The sequence below is a fragment of the Carcharhinus amblyrhynchos genome, chromosome 11, assembly GCF_965287045.1.
Source record: "Carcharhinus amblyrhynchos chromosome 11, sCarAmb.v2.hapA, whole genome shotgun sequence".
Classification (NCBI taxonomy): Eukaryota; Metazoa; Chordata; class Chondrichthyes; order Carcharhiniformes; family Carcharhinidae; genus Carcharhinus; species Carcharhinus amblyrhynchos.
Genome location: NC_137334.1, coordinates 543,681 through 561,861, shown reverse-complemented (window position 1 = coordinate 561,861; position 18,181 = coordinate 543,681). Strand labels below are relative to the sequence as shown.

The 18,181-nt window shown below is 42.7% G+C and overlaps 1 protein-coding gene across 3 annotated transcripts in view; it reads left to right on the top strand.

Moving 5' to 3' along the window:
• Positions 1-18,181, top strand: part of LOC145349811 (dynein regulatory complex subunit 11-like) — a 207,466-nt gene that overhangs the window by 6,071 nt on the left and 183,214 nt on the right. For 2 of the 3 annotated variants that reach the window (XM_080198355.1, XM_080198357.1), the window contains exons 3-4: positions 10,768-10,884; positions 15,723-15,911. In XM_080198355.1, coding sequence (XP_080054481.1) covers positions 10,768-10,884; positions 15,723-15,911 — 306 coding nt within the window. The remainder of the gene's footprint in view (positions 1-10,767; positions 10,885-15,722; positions 15,912-18,181) is intronic. The other variant, XM_080198356.1, reaches the window with a different exon arrangement.

Below are 18,181 nucleotides of genomic sequence, written 5' to 3'. Positions count from 1 at the left end.
TTTAAGTGCCTGATTCAAATTTGACTGGCTGAATTCAAAAAATTCAGAAGCCTGAAAGCCTGTTGCCTTGGTAACATTGCTGTTTGGTCTTTTGACACACATGTCTGAAGGAAATGGCAGAGGTGATAGTAGATGCCTTAGTGATTATTTACCAAACTTTGCTGGATTCTGGGGAAGTGCTGGAAGATTGGAAAACAGCTAATGTTACGCCGCTGTTTAAAAAAGGTAGCAGGCAAAAGGCAGGGAATTATAGGCCGGTTAGTTTAATGTCTGTAGTTGGAAAAATGCTTGAATCTGTCATCAAAGAAGAAATAGCGAGGCACCTAGAAAAGAATGGTTTGATAGAGCAGACGCAGCGTGGATTCGTTAAGGGGAAGTCGTGTTTGACAAATTTATTGGATTTCTATGAGGATGTGACTAGTACGGTAGACAAGAGGGGAACCGGTGGATGCGGTGTTTCTCGATTTTCAAAAGGCGTTTGATAAGGTGCTGCACTAAAGGTTGCTTCAGAAGGTTAGGGTGCATGGAGTTGGGGGTAAGATGTTAGCGTGGATAGAGGATTGGTTGTCTAATAGGAGTCAGAGTTTGTAACAATTTTCCTACAATAGGATTGGTGTGATTTTTGTCAACACCAAATTCAAATGTTATAGCTTCCTGGTAGCTGAGTGTCTGCTATAAGTTGATTAAAATTAAATCTAACATTTAATTTTAAAATAAAAAAAAAGGTTGCCTTATCAAGAGAGCAGCTTGACTTTTTGACACACATGCTTCAGCTTGGATTCTGTGTGTATTTTGCATTTTAAGCCTCCAATCACTGAAGCAAACACACCAGCTTTTAAAGGGAACACACGATATTTTTCCCTTCCAGCGTTTTTACAATTTTTTTACATCTTTATCAACATCACATTCCAACTTCACAAACTCAACTTTTCAACAGGAGCAACTCTAATAGCAAATAATATTCAGAATGGTACACACTCGATGTAAAGTGTCTGATGCCTAAACTATCCATTACCTCCTCAAATAATTTGGCAGTAAAATCGGACCCTTGGTCAGACTGAATCTCCCAGAGTAATCCATAATAGGTAAAGAAAGCAAGCAACTCCTCCACAACCTTTTTTGTCTTAACATTCTGTAATGGAATTGCCTCCACTTGAGCGCTGGGTCAAGATCCTCCAGCTTAGTCCCCGATGTCGGTGGTGTGTAACAGCTGGCCGCCTGTCTCTTCCACTGCGAACGCCGGAGGTCTGGTTCCTCCTCTACTTCAGATGGTAGGGGAACCATGGTCCTGGACTCAGCTGCTCTGGTTACCCAGGTGAGTCTGTTTGCATAATTTCTGTCCCAAACACACTCCCCCGTTTCAAAGTGCCTCTCTCAGCGAGTGTTATTATGGCCCCTACATTATCCTTCCTGGTGTCTTTCCACCTTTCCTCCCAGGTTTGGCAACAACAGGTTCAGTCTGGTGCGGGGCCGTCTGCCCGTCTGTAACTCTGCTGGTGCGGTTCCCATGGTGGCATGTGGAGTGGTCCTATAGTCAAATAATTATCTTGAGTTTTGTGTCTAATGAGGCCGCTGGCTGTTTTTTCAACCCAAGCCTTTAATGCCTGGACTGCTCTCTCTACTAGCCCATTTGACGCCAGGTGATAAAGTGCTATCTTGATGTGCCGGATTCCATTTGATTTCATAAATTTTGTGAACTCTTGGTTGGTGAACACTGAACCATTATTGGAAACTAATATCTCTGGGATCCTGTGCATTGTAAGCGAGGTGAGCAGTTTCTCGACGGTTGCCAAGTTTAGTTTATCTACGTCTAATCACTTGGAATAAGCATCTCTTATCACCAGAAACATAGACCCCATAAACAAGCCTGCAACATTAACATGGAATTGTGACCATGGTCTGCCTGGCCATTCCCACAGGTGCATTGGGGCTGCTGGTGTTGCCTTCTGCCTCTTTTGGCACTTCTGGCACTACCAGTTTTGCTACCACCTGGCTACTAGACTTGGCCACCAGATGTAACTCCTGGCCAGCATCTTCATTTTTGATAATCCAGGGTGCCCATGGTATTCGGCTAGTATGTCCTGGCAACCCTGCCTTGGGATGATGACCCGTGCTCCCCGTCTAAAAGAGGAATTTTCTGAAGGTGTTCCCCTTGGAGTGCCCCATATTTGTTGAACCTCGCTCAAAAAATGCATAAACTGCAAAAGACAGCATATATTTAAAAATGAAATTATTTGCTAATGCATGTATTAGAACATGGTAATTGAGGGTTGACTGTGCTGTCTGAAATAATATTTCCTGGTAAAGTTATTATATTCTTAACATTTCAATATCATGTCTAGTCTCGTCAATCAGATTGGAATCCTATCAACAGAAATAGGAGCTTATTAGTTTATTGCCCATGTAGGTTCCTTCCCCCTTTACCTAGGAAACCTAACCCACATCATTACCAGTAACCAAAGCCATTATTAACATTTGTGATTTTTAATTGGTGAAAGGAGTCACACTTTTGTTGGAACCTGGGCCTCCTTTATCAGCTTGAGAGACTGCTCCAGCCTCGCTACCCATGAATGAATTTACTCCCTTAAATAGAAGGCCTATGATTCAACTTGTTTTCGTGTATCCAAAAACGAATAAGAGAAGCTGCCTTACTATGCTCCATTGTATTAAAAGAATTTGGCCTGTCTACTACTGTGTTTCCCATCATGCTGCATTCAGAACAGAGTTGGAGAAATTTCTTCATTACCACAGATAGCAGTTGAAGCCAAAATGTTGTATGTTTCATTAAAGAATTAAATTAGGTTATGGTGAAGAGGATCAGAGGATACAGGGGGAAGGCTGGATCATGCTATTGAGTTGAATGATCAGCACGAATGTGGAGCAGGCTCAGTGAGGCAAATGGCCTACTCCTGTTCCGATTTTCTATGTATCTTAGCCTCTGGAGTTAATACTATTTGTAATTTAGTTACCAATTTGGTTTTATGCATACTTTTCAAGCTTGCTATGGTTATATTGTTTACTTCCAGATAAGATTGTGCCTGAAACACTGGATCATATTTTTTTGGAATGGTATGAGGAGACATGTGAAACCTCAATGAAAATAACCAGTCTAGTCGTCATATAACAATTATTGAAGACTTTATTAAATAAATTTATTAAAGAAAAGACATGCATATGAATCATACACATATGAAGTTTATGTAGAGATTACCCTTTTTCCGAAATATATCTAAGATCCCTGAATTTCTGAAGACTTCCCCTTCCCAAGCTTTATCCAAATTAGATAAATCTATTAGTCAAACCCAGTACATAGTTATCATGCAATATAAGGCTGGGGATCAAGTCTGGGAAACATCTTTTTCTGGTCCAGTGAAAACATTTAAACTGCCTTTACAAAGGATTCTGCACTGATTTGGCTTCAAGACTTAGATGTAGGCCTACCCTACTGGCTTTGAATTATGGATCAGCCTGTTAGAAGTAAACTAGGTAGCATACCCACATCAGAAGTAAACTAGCCTTGTGGCTGTTACATATAAAGCTGCTTCTGAGGGTGCTGGCAATTATACATTTTTTCCTCTTTGATTCTTCATTCTGTGTATTTGGCTGTTTGCATCTCTCACATTTTTTTGACTCCAGAAGTTAGCATATGTATACTTCCACAGATCTCTGGTATCTAGGTAAACTATTTCCAACTATTAGGGTGATTTATACTCGGGTATCTCGAGGTACCTGTTAATCTTGTTGCAGGGAAAGATACATCTTTTAAGTGCTGACTGCTGCTGTCACTAGATTTTTATCTGTTGCTTGGCAGATTACATCCTAGCTTTGTTAAATTCTGGTTATTGTTTTACTAAGCTGTTCCATGACAGATTTCATGGTCATCATTAGACTCTTAATTCCAGATTTTTAGTGAATTCTGATTTCAGAATCACTGTGGTAGCGGAATGCAAACCCAGGGGCCCTGAGCATTACTCAGGCTCTCTGGATTACTACTCGAATGGCACTACTGCTATGTCACTGCCTCTCCAAGTTTCTATCAGATTGCCCCTCAATCTTTTAAACTTCCGCAAATATAATCCTAACCGACTCAATCTCAATCACACATCAGTCCTGTCATCCCAGGAAACAGATCTGCAGGGGGGCCAGAAAATCTTATAGTTTCTGTTATCTGCTTCGCTCCCTTCTTGAATAAAAGGGTTATATTTTCTAATTTCCAACTGATGAAACCTTTGAAAATATAACAAATTTTGGAAAATGAACATGACTACATCTACTATTTCATCAGCCATCTCTTTTAAGACTGAAGTCCGTAAGGACATGTAGACTTATCAACCAGCAACTTCATCAGTTTGCTCAGCTCTGCTTCCCCAGTGATTGTAATGTTACCAAGGTCCTAATGTTTCAACCTTATCTTTTGTACTGATATGCTGAGCTCCTCCATCACTAAGGACGCAATAAATGGTCCTCTACGCTTTTAGAGAGCGTCCAATTCTTAGTTGGGGGAGACTGCAAGTAACCTTGGGAAGACAATCCTGAGTAGCTCTTGGTCAAGAATACTAGAGGGCTTTGATGGCTCCTTTGTAGCATAATGACAGGACTGGCTGACAGGTAACTGCAACACTATTGGCAAGGGACAAAGTTGGGAGGATGAGTGTTGAGTACAGGAGGAGAGGATATTCAGTGCGTGCTCTATGGACCATGATTATTGTCCTAGGACATTGTTTAATCAATCCTATTAATCTTTTGGAGGACAAATTATAAGTCTCTTGTGACGTTTCGAATATCATTATCCAGACCCATGATTGCAACAGTCTAAAGTTTCACAGTAGCACTGAGAAATTGTGTCTTGTTTTCTAATGGAAGCAGAGATCATGAATATTTTTCATCAGTATGTACTGTTGAGAAAGGTATGGATGTTGGGGAACTTGGGGAAATAAATGGTGATGTCTTGAGGACCGTATGTATTACAGAGAAGGAGGTGTTGGAAGTCTTAAAGTGCATCAAGGTAAATAAATCCCTAGGACCTAACGAAATGTATCCCAGGATGTTGTGAGAGGCTAGGGATAAAATTGTGGGTCCCCTAGCAGACAGATTTGAATCATTGACAGTCACATGTGAGGTCCCTGAAGATTGGAGGGTAGCATAAGTTGTGCCTTTGTTTAAGAAGGGCTGCAGGGACAAGCCTGGGAACTATAGATCAGTGAGCCTAATATCTGTAATGGGTAAGTTGTTAGAAGGCGTTCTGAGAGACAGGATCCATTGGCACTTAGAAAGGCAAGGACTGATTAGGGACAGTCCACATGGCTTTGTGAATGGAAAATCATGTCTCATGAATTTAATTGAATTTTTTTGAGGGTAGATGAGGGCAGTGCAGTCAATATTGACTATGTGGACTTTAGCAAGGCCTTTGACATGGCACCACATGGTAGGTTATTGCATAAGGTTAAATCTTACAGGATGCAAAGTGAGACAGCCAATTGGATACAAAATTGGCTTGACAAGGATTGTTTTTCAAACTGGAGAATAATGACCAGTAGTGTATCCTCAGGGATTGGTGTTGGGTCCACTGTTATCTGTGGTTTATATTAATGATTTGGATGAGAATTGAGGAGGCATGGTTAGTAAGTTTGTAAATGACACCAAGATTTTGTGGCATAATGGATAGTGAAGAAGATTATCTAGGATTGCAACAGGATCTTGATCAATTGGGCCAGTGGGCCGATGAATGGCAGATGGAATTTCATTTTGATAAGTGTGAGGTGATGCATTTTGATAGATCGAATTGGGGCAGGACCTACTGAGTTAAAGATAGGGCACTGGGGAGAGTTATAGAAAACGAGGTTTAGGAGTACAGATTCATAGCCCCTTGAAAGTGGAGTCACAGATGGACAGGATGGTGAAGGAGGCATTTGCCATGCTTGGTTTCATTGGTCAGAACATTAAAAACAGGAATTAGGACATCTTGTTCTACAGTTCTGGTCACCCTATTATAGAAAGGAAAACTGGAAACAGTGCAGGAAAGATTTACTAGGAGGCTGCCAGAACTTGATGGTTTGAGTTATAAAGAGAGGCTGGATAGAGTGGGACTTTTCTCCCTGAAGCATAAGACACTTGTGGGTGATCTTATAGGGAATCTACAAAATAATGTGGGACATCGATCAGGTAGATAGTCAACATCTTTAGAGGACATAGATTTAAGGTGAGAGGGGAGAGATACAAAAGGGTCCAGAGGAGCAATTTTTCACTCAGATGGCAGTGAGTGTCTGGAGTGAGCTGCCAGAGGCAGTAGGAGAGGCGGGTACAATTTTGTCTTATGAAAAGCATTTACACAGTTACATGGGTAGGATGAGTAGAGAAGGGTGTGGGCCAAATGCAGGCAATTGGGAACCGTGACCTATACAAGAAATGATGTGGGTATGCTGGTGTTGGACTGGCGTAAACACAGTAAAAAGTCTGACAACACCAGGTTCTCCTGAAGACTGGGTAGTTTGCTGCGAACAATGGTCTGTTTAAGGTTGTGTGGTTGCCTGAAGGCAAGAAGTGGGGGTGTGGGGATAGCCCTGGCGAGATGTTCGTCTTCATCAATGATATGTTGAAGACTCCGGAGAAGATGACCACAATTCCACACAACCCTGCCACAGCAACCTCTGCAAGACATGCCGGATCATCGACATGGATACCATCATCACACGTGAGAATACCATCCACCAGGCACATGGTAAATACTCTTGCAACTCGGCCAACGTTGTCTACCTGATACGTTGCAAGAAAGGATGTCCCGAAGCATGGTACATTGGGGAGACCGTGCAGACGCTACGACAACGGATGAATGAACATCGCTCGACAATCACCAGGCAAGACTGTTCCCTTCCTGTTGGCGAACACTTCAGTGGTCACGGGCACTCAGCCTCTGACCTTCGGGTAAGCATTCTCCAAGGCGGCCTTCATGACACACGACAGCGCAGAGTTGCTGAACAGAGACTGATAGCCAAGTTCCGCACACGTGAGGACGGTCTCAACAGGGATCTTGGGTTCATGTCGCACTATCTGTAACCCCCGTGACTTGCCTGGGTTTGCAAAACCTCACTTACTGTACTGTCTGGAGACAATACACATCTCTGTAACCTGTGATCAGTGCTCCTTCCACTCATATTGTCAGCCACTTCAGGTCTTGAACAGCAGGTCAGGTGTAAGGATTCGCATTCTAATCAGTAATCTCTAAACTGTCTGTGCTTTATATACTCTGTCTGAGGCCAGAACTCTCCATTCACCTGACGAAGAGGGAAACCTCGAAAGCTTGTGAGTCTATTATCAAATAAATCGGTTGGACTAAAACCTGGTGTTGTCAGACTTTTTACTGTACAAGAAAGTCAGATACGACCTAAGGAGATTCATCAAAGATGCCAAAAGGTTGTACTGGACAAATTTAGAGACCCAGGTTAGTGACACGGGCTCTCACTGACTATGGCAATGTCTGCAAGACATGACAGTCTAGAAGATGACTGTAGCTTCAATGCATTCCTCCCTGATGAGCTCAACGCATTCTATGCCCGTTTCAAACAGGAGGTCAGCAAGAGCATGCCCTCCACCCTGGAAGCCTCGGATGAACCTGTATCTGGGGTCACCGCTGCAGATGTCAGAGCAGCTTTCTTGAAGATCAACCCGCGGAAAGTGACTGGCGTGAATGGGGTACCTGGACGAGCACTCAGATGCTGCGTGGATCAGCTGGCAAGGGTATTTGCAGACCTCCTCTACCTCTCTTTACAACAATCTGAGGTTTCTATCTGCTTTAAGAAGACGACCATCATCCAGGTATGAAAGAAAAGCCAAGCAGCATGCCTTAATAACTATCGTCTGGTGGCTCTGACATCCATCATTGTGAAGTGCTTCGAAAGGCTTGTCATGGCACGAATCAATTTCAGCTTCCTGGACTGCCTGGATCCACTCCAGTTTGCCGACCGCTGTTAACAGGTCCACAGCAGATGCCATCTCCATGGTCCTGCACTCAACCATGGAATACCTAGGTAACAAAGACACCTATGTCAAACTCCTATTTATTGACTACAGCTCAGCCTTCAGCACCATTATTCCTATGAAACTCATCTTTAAACTCTGTGGCCTGGGCCTTGGCTCCTCCCTCTGCGACTGGATTCTGAACTTCTAAACCCACAGACCACAATCAGTAAGGATAGGCAATAACACCTGTGCCACACAAGGCTGTGTTCTCAGCCCACTGCTAAACTCCTTACACACCGATGACTGTGTGGCCAAATTCCCCTCCAACTCGATTTCCAAGTTAGTTGATGACCCCACCATAGTGGGTCAGATCTCAAACAATGATGAGACAGAGTACAGGAATGAGAGAGAATCTGGTGAACTGGTGTGGTTCTCCCTCAATGTCAATAAAACGAAGGAGATTGTCATCAACTTCAGGAAATGTAGTGGAGAACATGCTCCTATCTACATCAACGGGGACGAAGTAGAAATAGAAGTAGAGCTTCATGTTTTTGGGTGTCCAGTTCCCCCGCCAGTGCTGACACTATAGTTAAGAAAGCCCACCAACGCCTCTACTTTCTCAGAAGACAAGAAATTTGGCTTGTCAGCTATGACTCTCACCAACAGATGCACCACAGAAAGCAATCTTTTTGATTTGTATCACAGCTTGATATGGCTCCTGCTCTATCCAAGACCGCAAGAAACTACAAAAGGTCGTGAATGTAGCCCAATCCATCTCTTAAACCAGCCTTTCATCCATTAACTCTGTCTACGCTCACTGCCTCGGCAAAGCAGCCAGTATAATTCAGGACTCCACACAGCCCAGACGGTCTCTCTCCCATCTACTTCTGTCAGGGAAAAAAGATGCAAAAGCCTGAGGTCATGTACCAACTGACTTAAGAGCAGCTTCTTCCCAGCAGCCATTGGACTTTTGAAAGGCTCTCGTTTACATTAAGTTGATCTTTCGCTCCCCCCCCGCCCCCAGCTATGACTGTAACATTACATTCTGCACTCTCTCGTTTCCTTCTCAATGAATGGTATACTTTGTCTGTATAGTGCAAGAAACAATATTTCTCACTAAGCTAATACATGTGACAATGATAAATCAAATCAATTGGGACTAGCTGAATGGTAAAAACTGGGCGGCATGGACAAGTTGGGCCAAAGGGCGTGTTTCCATGCTGTAAACCTATATGACCTCTATCAGACACTCCGTCCTGATTGGTTCCATAAATGTGCCGATGGGGTTGAGCACAAATTTTATGTGGTCTCCAAGCTCTCAATGAATTCGGTGTTGACCTCCTCTGTTGCATTAACATTGGAAAGCGTAACAGAAGACCCTCATTCAGTGTTACATGTAGAATTATTAAAGTGAGCAAGCTGAACAAAGTTGACATGTTACCTGTGTTGGCTGAATGGGTATGGGTTAATCACCCACCCATCATGGTCCCCATGCCCATTTTCAGGTACAAATTTAAACTCTGATATGTTACCTCAGTATTCAAAACAGTGGAATAAACCACAAAACCATTATGTCCATTTGCAATTGATTTCAGTTATTGGGCAGTATTTTACAAAAAAATAGCAAAATGTCAGGTTGTGACTGAAAGCTGGTGTATTTCTCCCCAGAGCAGGTCCTGCTGCAGCAACTCTCGAAGGAACGTGACGTGTGAATTCTAAATAAAACTGTTGAATCTATTAGTCCCACAAAATTCAAATGGGAAAAAAAACAACGTGCAAGAAATAAAAGTGGAAATAACTTCTTGTGCTTCATATACTGATTGCCAAGTTTTCTGACAGAGGAGTTACTCTCATCGACAGCTAAAGCTGGATATCACCATAATATGCATCATGCCTATTTATGCCATCTTTATCTGCCCTCATTTCTTTCCCTTTCTCTTGCCCTTGCACTTCTTTAAGAAATGAAGCATTCCCAATTTGACATATCCTTGTTCCCAGCTTCCCTCCATTTTCAACTGCACATAATTCAGTTCTCTTTACTGTTGAATTCCTGTTCAGTCATAAGTGTAGCTTCTTCCCTGGAGTTCTCATTGCTACTACAACTCTCTCTTGACATTGTTGCTTTGTGTCCCCCGTCTGTGAGCAGCTTGAGGCTGCACCCTCTGGAAGCATGTGAGGGGGAGGTGGTAAAGGAGAGGGATAGGTTAGAGGGGTTAAGTGTTTGCAATGCTGGATCCCAGCTCCTGGGGCTGGGCTCAGATTTACAGGTGTGCACTTCCAATTCCCCATCCAGGTGATAGTTGTTCAGGCTTGCACTTTCTCAGATTCTAACCCTTAAACACTGGGCGCCAGCTGCTGCTGAACAGCAGAACCACAACTTCCATTAGATATCACAGGCTGGGTCTCCCCCATTTCCAAACTGATGATTCTCATTGTACAAATGCTCAGCCACATGCAGCATGGGTAATGTTGTTCCAAACAGGTGAATGTCTCCACAGTGCCTGTGCTGAACTAAGAGCTGCAGTGGATCAGATATGTCCTTGTCCTCTACTTTGCTTTATTGAGAATAGTAATTACTTTTTCAACATAGGGCAGGTTTGTAATGTATGTCTGCACCTGATTTGTTGTGAGAGAAATCAATCAGGGAGCCTGCATTTTGCTCCCCCGCTCCACACCGATCTCCTCCCAGACTTTGGGGGCTCCATGCTAGGGCATGATGTGTTTCATTGTGAATCCACCCTGGTTCTGATGATATATGTTCTTGGTGCTTATTGCAAGAATTCTTTAACATTCTAAAATTAAATTTCACAGGAAGACCTAGAGATTCCTATTCCCAGATACTTTGTCAAGGATAAATTGAAAGTTTTGAAGGCCAGAGAAAACATCCTGGCGCGGATATTATCCCAAAATGGGACTCAAGTGGAAGAGGTTAGTTTTGATTGTCTTTATGTTCTTATTTCTTTACCTAAGCATGTGATTGAAACCTGACTTTAAAAAGTTAAAGGTATTTGTATAGCCACAGATTAATGAAGAAAATGGACACTGTACTTTGAAAAAGCAGAATGTAAAAGGCCAATTTACTTTGCCACAACATGGAGTTCAGGGAAGTCATCATTTGTGCTTTCTGTAAAGGCATAGGGACTGACTTGTGTCTGCATGTCTCGGAAATCACACGAAGTGCAAATAACTTCCGAGGCACAAATGATTGCGCCCTCCATTTCAATTAAGGAGGCTTAGAGTAACAGTAAATAATAGACTGGTAGGCCTCATGGACATGGAAATGCAAATAATGATGTTCAGAAGCTATTCATTACTGGAATGTTGATGGGAATATCAAAAATTCCCTATTGTATTACAATACTTAACCAATTAACCCATTGGCCTTGAGAACGAGAATGCTAATACTGTGGTAACATTACAGAAACTAGCTTACAGCAAGAAACACTTTATTAGCTGCAATTTTAAGAAGGCTACAGTTAGCAAGTCTAGGAGGAAAAGTAAACCACAGAGGAGTGAGATCCCAGCCCCGAAAAGGAAGAACGTTACCCAGAAATTCTTCATAGGCAGAGAAGTATATATGTTGATTATATTCTCACTACATGAGCTTTTGAGTGGAAAAGTCATACACCTGCTTCACTTGCATGGAGTAAGCTACTGGGTTTATTGGCAGAAATGTTCAATCTCCATTTTCTTCAGTGGACAAAGAGTGACACTTCAGGCTTTCAACAATTCCAGTTACTATTTTGAGACCTAATAATAATAAAAGAACAAAGAAAATTACAGCACAGGAACAGGCCCTTCAGCTGTCCAAGCCTGCACCGACCATGCTGCCCAATTGAGCTAAGACCTTCTATCTATCTGGGGACCGTATCCCTCTATTCCCATCCTATTCGTGTATTTGTCAAAATGCCCCTTAAAAGCCATAAGAGCTACTGTATCTGGTTCCACTACCTCCCCAGCAGGTGACTTTTTGATTTCTTTAAGAAATCAAGATGCATGCTACTAAGTTTTCTTTGTGTCTGTGTGTGTCTTGTGTTGAATGCAATTGCAGTTACATTTGAGTACTGTGAAAATAAACATTTATTCTTTTAATTTAAACCTGTGAAAGAGTGTGTCGTATCAATTTTAAAAATCTCAACACTGAAGGTGTTAAAAAATTTCTTAGCCTCATCTTGTTGCAATTGGTTAACAGGTAGAAAAAGAGGTTGGTCCTGCAACCATCTCCTGTTAGTAACATGCCTTATCAGGTGGTGGTTTGTGCTGTGTTGATAATTCTATATTAAACATAATCTGTTACACCTCAGGGAGCCCCACTCTGGCATGACGATCTTATTTACTACAGAGGAAGATGGTAGCTGAGAAATTGAAGGATTTGCTGATTACTGTTTTCTCTGGGCCGGGTGAACCTATTTTCAGTAAAAATCTCATCAAAAGTACGACACCCTGGAAACATCATTCATATTGCAGATGTATTTGTTTAGTTTGCCTTTCTCAGAAACACTTCTCTCTGAAAAGTGCTAGGTTACAGAAAGGCTACTTTTAAGAAAACTGATCTCTACTGGCATGTGTTTGTTGCCAAAACAGCTAAAAAGATTATCAAAGTTTTTTTGCTAGCTGTGAAAGAACCCACTCTAATATTTGCATTTCCTGGTCACTTTATCTTTGTGCATCCAATGTGGAAGAACATTTTCAGTACAAATCCACGAATGTGACGAGAAAATAGTAGAATATCTCAGCAGGTCTAGCAGCATCTGTGGAGACAGTCAATGTTTTGAGTCCCTATGATTCTTTTTCTGAGCTGATTTTTGCCTTGTCTGGTACTTCACAATAAGCTCCAAACACTCTCTGCTTTGTGCTTCCACGGTCCAAGAACCTACAGGTGAGGGAGATTAAATTGTCCCTTAGTGTCCCAAGATGTGCAGGTTCATGGATTAGCCATAGTAAATGTGTGGGATTAAAGCGATAAGGTGGGGGAGAGGGCCTCGGTAAGATACTGTTGTTGTTCGTCCATCGTTGTCGATGAGAACCATGACACCATTAGTCATTTTGAGGCTGGTTGCGGTGTGTCCGAAGATGACTGATCAGGGCCAATTTGGGCACGGAATGTCCTGGCACATATTGGACAGACTTGTGTAGACACTGTAGTTGTTGCTCTGGTGACTCGACTTGCGCAGCTCGTGCTTAAGTTGTGCTTCAGCAATGCACCTTGCTTCGTGAGCTTGACAGCCTTTGTGGATGACGCAGCGCCAGGTAGGGCAGTTTTGTGCCAGCGTTTCCCAGGTGGTTGTGTCAATGTCAAGTGACTTCAGGGAGGCCTTGAGTGTGTCTTTGTAACGTTTCTCCTGCCCTCCATGCGAGCGTCTTCCAGCAGAGAGTTCCCCAAAAAGGAGCTGCCTGGGTATGTGCTCGTCTGACATACAGATGACATGATCTGCCCACCGCGTCTGCATTCTCATAAGCAGTGTGTGGACTGATGGTAGACTTGCTCTGGAGAGAACTTCAGTGTCTGGTACTTTGTTTTGCCATCTGATGTGTAATATTCTGCGATGACAAGTCACGTGGAAATGATTGAGCTGTCTTGCATGCCTTTGATACACAGTCCACATTTCACAGGCATACAGGAGGGTAGTGAGTACCACGGCACTGTGGACCTTCAGTTTACAGTGGAGCGCAGTCTACCGAAAACGGAACTTGCCTTTGATATTCTGCGGTTCTGTATCAATAGTCACTGCTTGGGAGAGGATGCTACCAAGATAAGTGAACTGGTCCACTGCCTGTAGTTTCTGCCCTTTGATTGTGATTATGGGTTCCGTGTACGGTGTATGAGGAGCAGGCTGGTGCATGACTTTGGTGTTTTTAATGTTGATGATGAGTCCAAAGTTGTCACATGCCGTGGAAAATTTGTCCGTACTGACTTGCATCTCTGGCTCTGAGCCAGTAGAGTGCAGCCATCGGCAAAGAGGAAATCTCTCAGAATAGTCTGTTTCACTTTGGTAATAGCTTGAAGTCTCCTGAGGTCGAAGAGCTTCCCATCCACTTTGTACTTGAGGCTGATTCCAGCAATACTGTCCTGGAAGGCATCGTTCAGCGTGGCAGTAAACATCATGCTGAACAGTGTGGGTGCAAGCACACAGCCCTGTTTGATGCCATTGGTGACTGGGAATGCCTCAGAGGATTCTCCGCCATCCAGTACTCTGGCCATCATGCCATCTAATGGTATCCAGCTGATCGTGACTTTCCCATGCCAAGTTTTGTGGCATTATCAGCCTTGCGCCGGAAAACAGGAAAGAAGTATAAAATTATTGATGCTTGAAGAAGCAATTCAAATCATTCAGATTTCTGAGCGTGCTCGACAGGGATGGCTACGACCCAAGTTTATGCTGGAAAGCTCAATGGCCTCTTTCCCCACCAGTGAAGCCATCATGCTTGTCCCTGCTGTGGGGACCTCTCCCAGCAGGGGCAGAAACATTAGCAAGCCTGGACGATACTAACACTAACTAACACACACAGACACACTTGAGCACAGCAGGCCAGTTCACTCATCTAAATCACTAACGTACATTATGAATTGCTGGGGTCCTCGCACTGATTTCTGCGGTAACCCACTGGTCACTGGCTGCCACTTGGAGAACAGTCTGTTTATTCATACTGTTTGTTTTGACTTTTCCATATTAATGCACTATCCCAAATCCCATGTGCTTTAATTTTACGTGCTTATCTGTAATGTGGGACTTTGTTGAAATCCTGAACGTCCAAATAAATGACATTCACCGCCGCTCCCTCCCCCTCCATCAAATTTCCTTGTTACATTCTCCATTCTCATGGAATTGCAGTAAATTTGTCAAACGTGATCTTCCTTTTGTAAATCCATGCTGACTCTGTCTTGTCCTGCCACTGTTTTCCACTGCCATGTTATGGCACAATGGTTAGCTCTGCTGCCTCACAGCACTGGGGACCTGGCTTTGATTCCCAGCTTGAATCACTATCTGTGTGGAGTTTGCACATCCCCCTCCATGCCTGCGTGGATTTCCTCCGGGTGCTTTGGTTTCTCCCAGAGTCCAAAGACATGCTGGTTAGATATATAGCGGCCATGCTAAATTTTTCCTCAGTGTACCCGAACAGGTGCCGGAGTGTGGCAACTAGGGGATTTTCACAGTAACTTCATTGCAGTGTTAATATAAGCCTACTTGTGACAAATAAATAAATTTATTAATTCTTATATAATGGACTCTCAGTCTATTTGTAGAAAAGATGTGTAATTCCACCACCCTTGTGTTTTCTATTTCACTCTATTTCAAAAGATTTGGCTTCAGCTTTTAGATGATGACCATTGATGCTAGATTCCCCAATTAGCAGAAGGAGATTCCCTCCATCCATCCTATTTGTTGCCATTAAGATCTTGAAAATCCCAATCAAATCACCCCTTATCTTTCTAAATTCCGGGGAATACGATCTTAGTTTGTATAACCTCTCCTCATAACTTAACACTTGAGTCTAGATATCAGTGTAACGGATGCAAATGTTCATTGTATATTAAACATTGTTTTTGATCCTTCTACAGGATCTTCTGAAAAGATTTCCATATTATTCTTAACTTGAGGGTATCTGCTGAGCTTAAGTCAAAATTTAATCTGTTGGTATTATTTATGTTTTATGATCTGACAGTAAATTTTTGATTTTGTAATATTTGATAACATGAAATTATTCATTGTTTTACCAAGTTGAGTACTTTCTCTCAAAAGAAAATATTCCTTTTTATATTTTAGGAAAGAAGTATAAAATTGACGCTTGAAGAAGCAATTCAAATCATTCAGATTTCTGAGCGCGCTCGACAGGGACGGCTGCGAGCCAAGTTTATGCTGGAAATCCGAAAGGAAGAAGAAGAGGAGAGATTAGCTAAACATCGAGTAGCAAGTACATGGACACCCGAAATGGCAGCTATCTGCATCCAAAAGGTTTTTAATCTCATACAGTTTTACTTATGAAAATAGGAAGGAACTTAAATGTGGAATTAGGAGGGTTAACCAGGGCCATGAAATGCCTTTAGCAAATAGCGTCAAAGAGAATCTCAAGGCTTTTTATGCATAGTTTAAGAGCAAGAGGGTAGCAAGAGAAAGAGTCAGCCCACTCGAGGACAATGGAGGGAAGTTATGTATAGAACTATAGGAAGTGGGTGAAAGTACTTTGTATCGGTATTCACCAAAGAGAAGGACATGACGGCTGTTGAGATCAGGGAAAGGTGTGTGAACATTCTTGATAATGCCAATATTTCAAAGGAGAAAGGTTGAGTATCCTAAATTACATTAAGGTAGACAAGTCCTCGGAGCCTGATGGGATTTATCCTAGGTTACTGGGAGGCATGGGAGAAATAGCTGGGACCTTAACAGATATCTTCACATTCTTTTTGACCATTGGCAAGGTTTGAGATGACTGGGGAATGACAATGTTGTTCTCTTGGTTCAGAAAGGAAGCAAGAATAATCCAGCAAATTATATGCTGGTGCGCCTGACATCAGTGGTGGAGAAGCTTTTGGAAAAGATACTGGGGACAGAGTGTATGCACATTTGGAAGAAAATAAACTAGTTAGTGACGGCCAGCATGGTTTTGTACGGGGAAGGCCATGCCTCAGCAACTTGATTGAGTTTTTTGAAGAGGTGACAAAAGAAAATTGATGAGAGAAGGTCTGGGAGTGTTGTTTATATGGACTTTGACAAGTTCCCACGTGGCAGACTGGTACAAAAACTGAAATCACACAGGGTCGGCTGGCTAGATGGACACAGAGCTAGCTTGGTTATAAAAGATAGAGAGTAGAGGTGGAAGGATTTTCAGAATGAAGATCTATAGCTAGTGGTTTTCTGCAGGAATCAGTGCTTGGACCTCTGTTGTTTCTAGTATATATAAATGATCTCGAGGAAAATGTGGGGGGGTCTGATCATTAAGTTTATGGATGACAGGAAGATTGGCAGAGTTGCTGATAGTGCCAAGGATTGTCAGAGGGTACAACAGGATATGGAGAGATTGGAAATTTGGGAACAGATGGAGTTTAACCTGGACAAATGAGAGGTGATGCATTTTGGAGGATCAGATTTAGGTTTGAATTGTCCTGTAAATGGCAGAGCCCTCAGGAACATTAATATACGGAGAGATCTGAGCGTGCAGGTCCACAGTTCCCTAAAAGTGGCAACACAGGTGGCCAAGGTGATTAAGAAGGCATATGGCATGCTTGCCTTTATCAGCCAGGGCATTGAGTACAGCAGTTGGGAAATCATGTTGCAGCTATACAAAACCTTGGTTAGGCTACATTTGGAGCATTGCAAGCAGTTCTGGTCATCACGTTATCAGAAAGACGTGGAAGCTTTGGAGAGAGTACAAAGCAGGTCCACCAGGATGTTGCCGAGTCTCGAGGGTATTGACTGAGGAGAGGTTGAAGTAACTCGGTTTGTTTTCACTGGAAAGATGGAGGTTAAGGGGAGACCTGATAGAGGTGTACAAAATAATGAGAGGCATAGATGGTGTGGATAGTCAGACTTTTTCCAAGGGTGGCAGTGTCAACTACAAGGGGCACAGGTTCAAGATGAGAGGGGGAATGTTTAAAGGAGATGTGCAGGAGAATTTTTTCATGCAGAGATCGGTGAGTGCTTGGAACACACTGCCAGAGAAGGTTGTGGACGCAAGCACATTATCAACATTTGTGAGGCATCCGGATGGGTACATGAATATGTGGAGGAACAAACTAGAGAGCAGGCCATCTTAGACTGAGTACTGTGCAATGAGAAAAGAACCATTGCCAATCTAGCTGTGCGAGACCCTTTGAGGATGAGACACCATAAAATGATAGAATTTTTTAACAAGATAGAATCGTAGTCACAGAGTCCTGGAGGTCTTACAGTATTGAAACAGGCCCTCTGGCTCAACTTGTCCATGTTGCCCTTTTTTTTTTAAAACCCCTAAGCTAGTTCCAATTGCTCACACGTGGCCCCTGTTCCTCTATAGCCATGTTATCCATGTAACTGTCTAAATGCTTTTAAAAAGACAAAATTGTACATGCCTCTACAACCATCTCCTGGCAGCTTGTTCTGCTCACTCACCATCCTCTGACAAAATTGCTCCTCTGGATCCTTTTGTATTTCTTCCCTCTCACCTTAAACCTATGCCCTTTAGTTTAAGATTCCCCTACCTTTGGGAAAAGATATTGACTATATAGCTGATCTATGCCCCTCGTTAT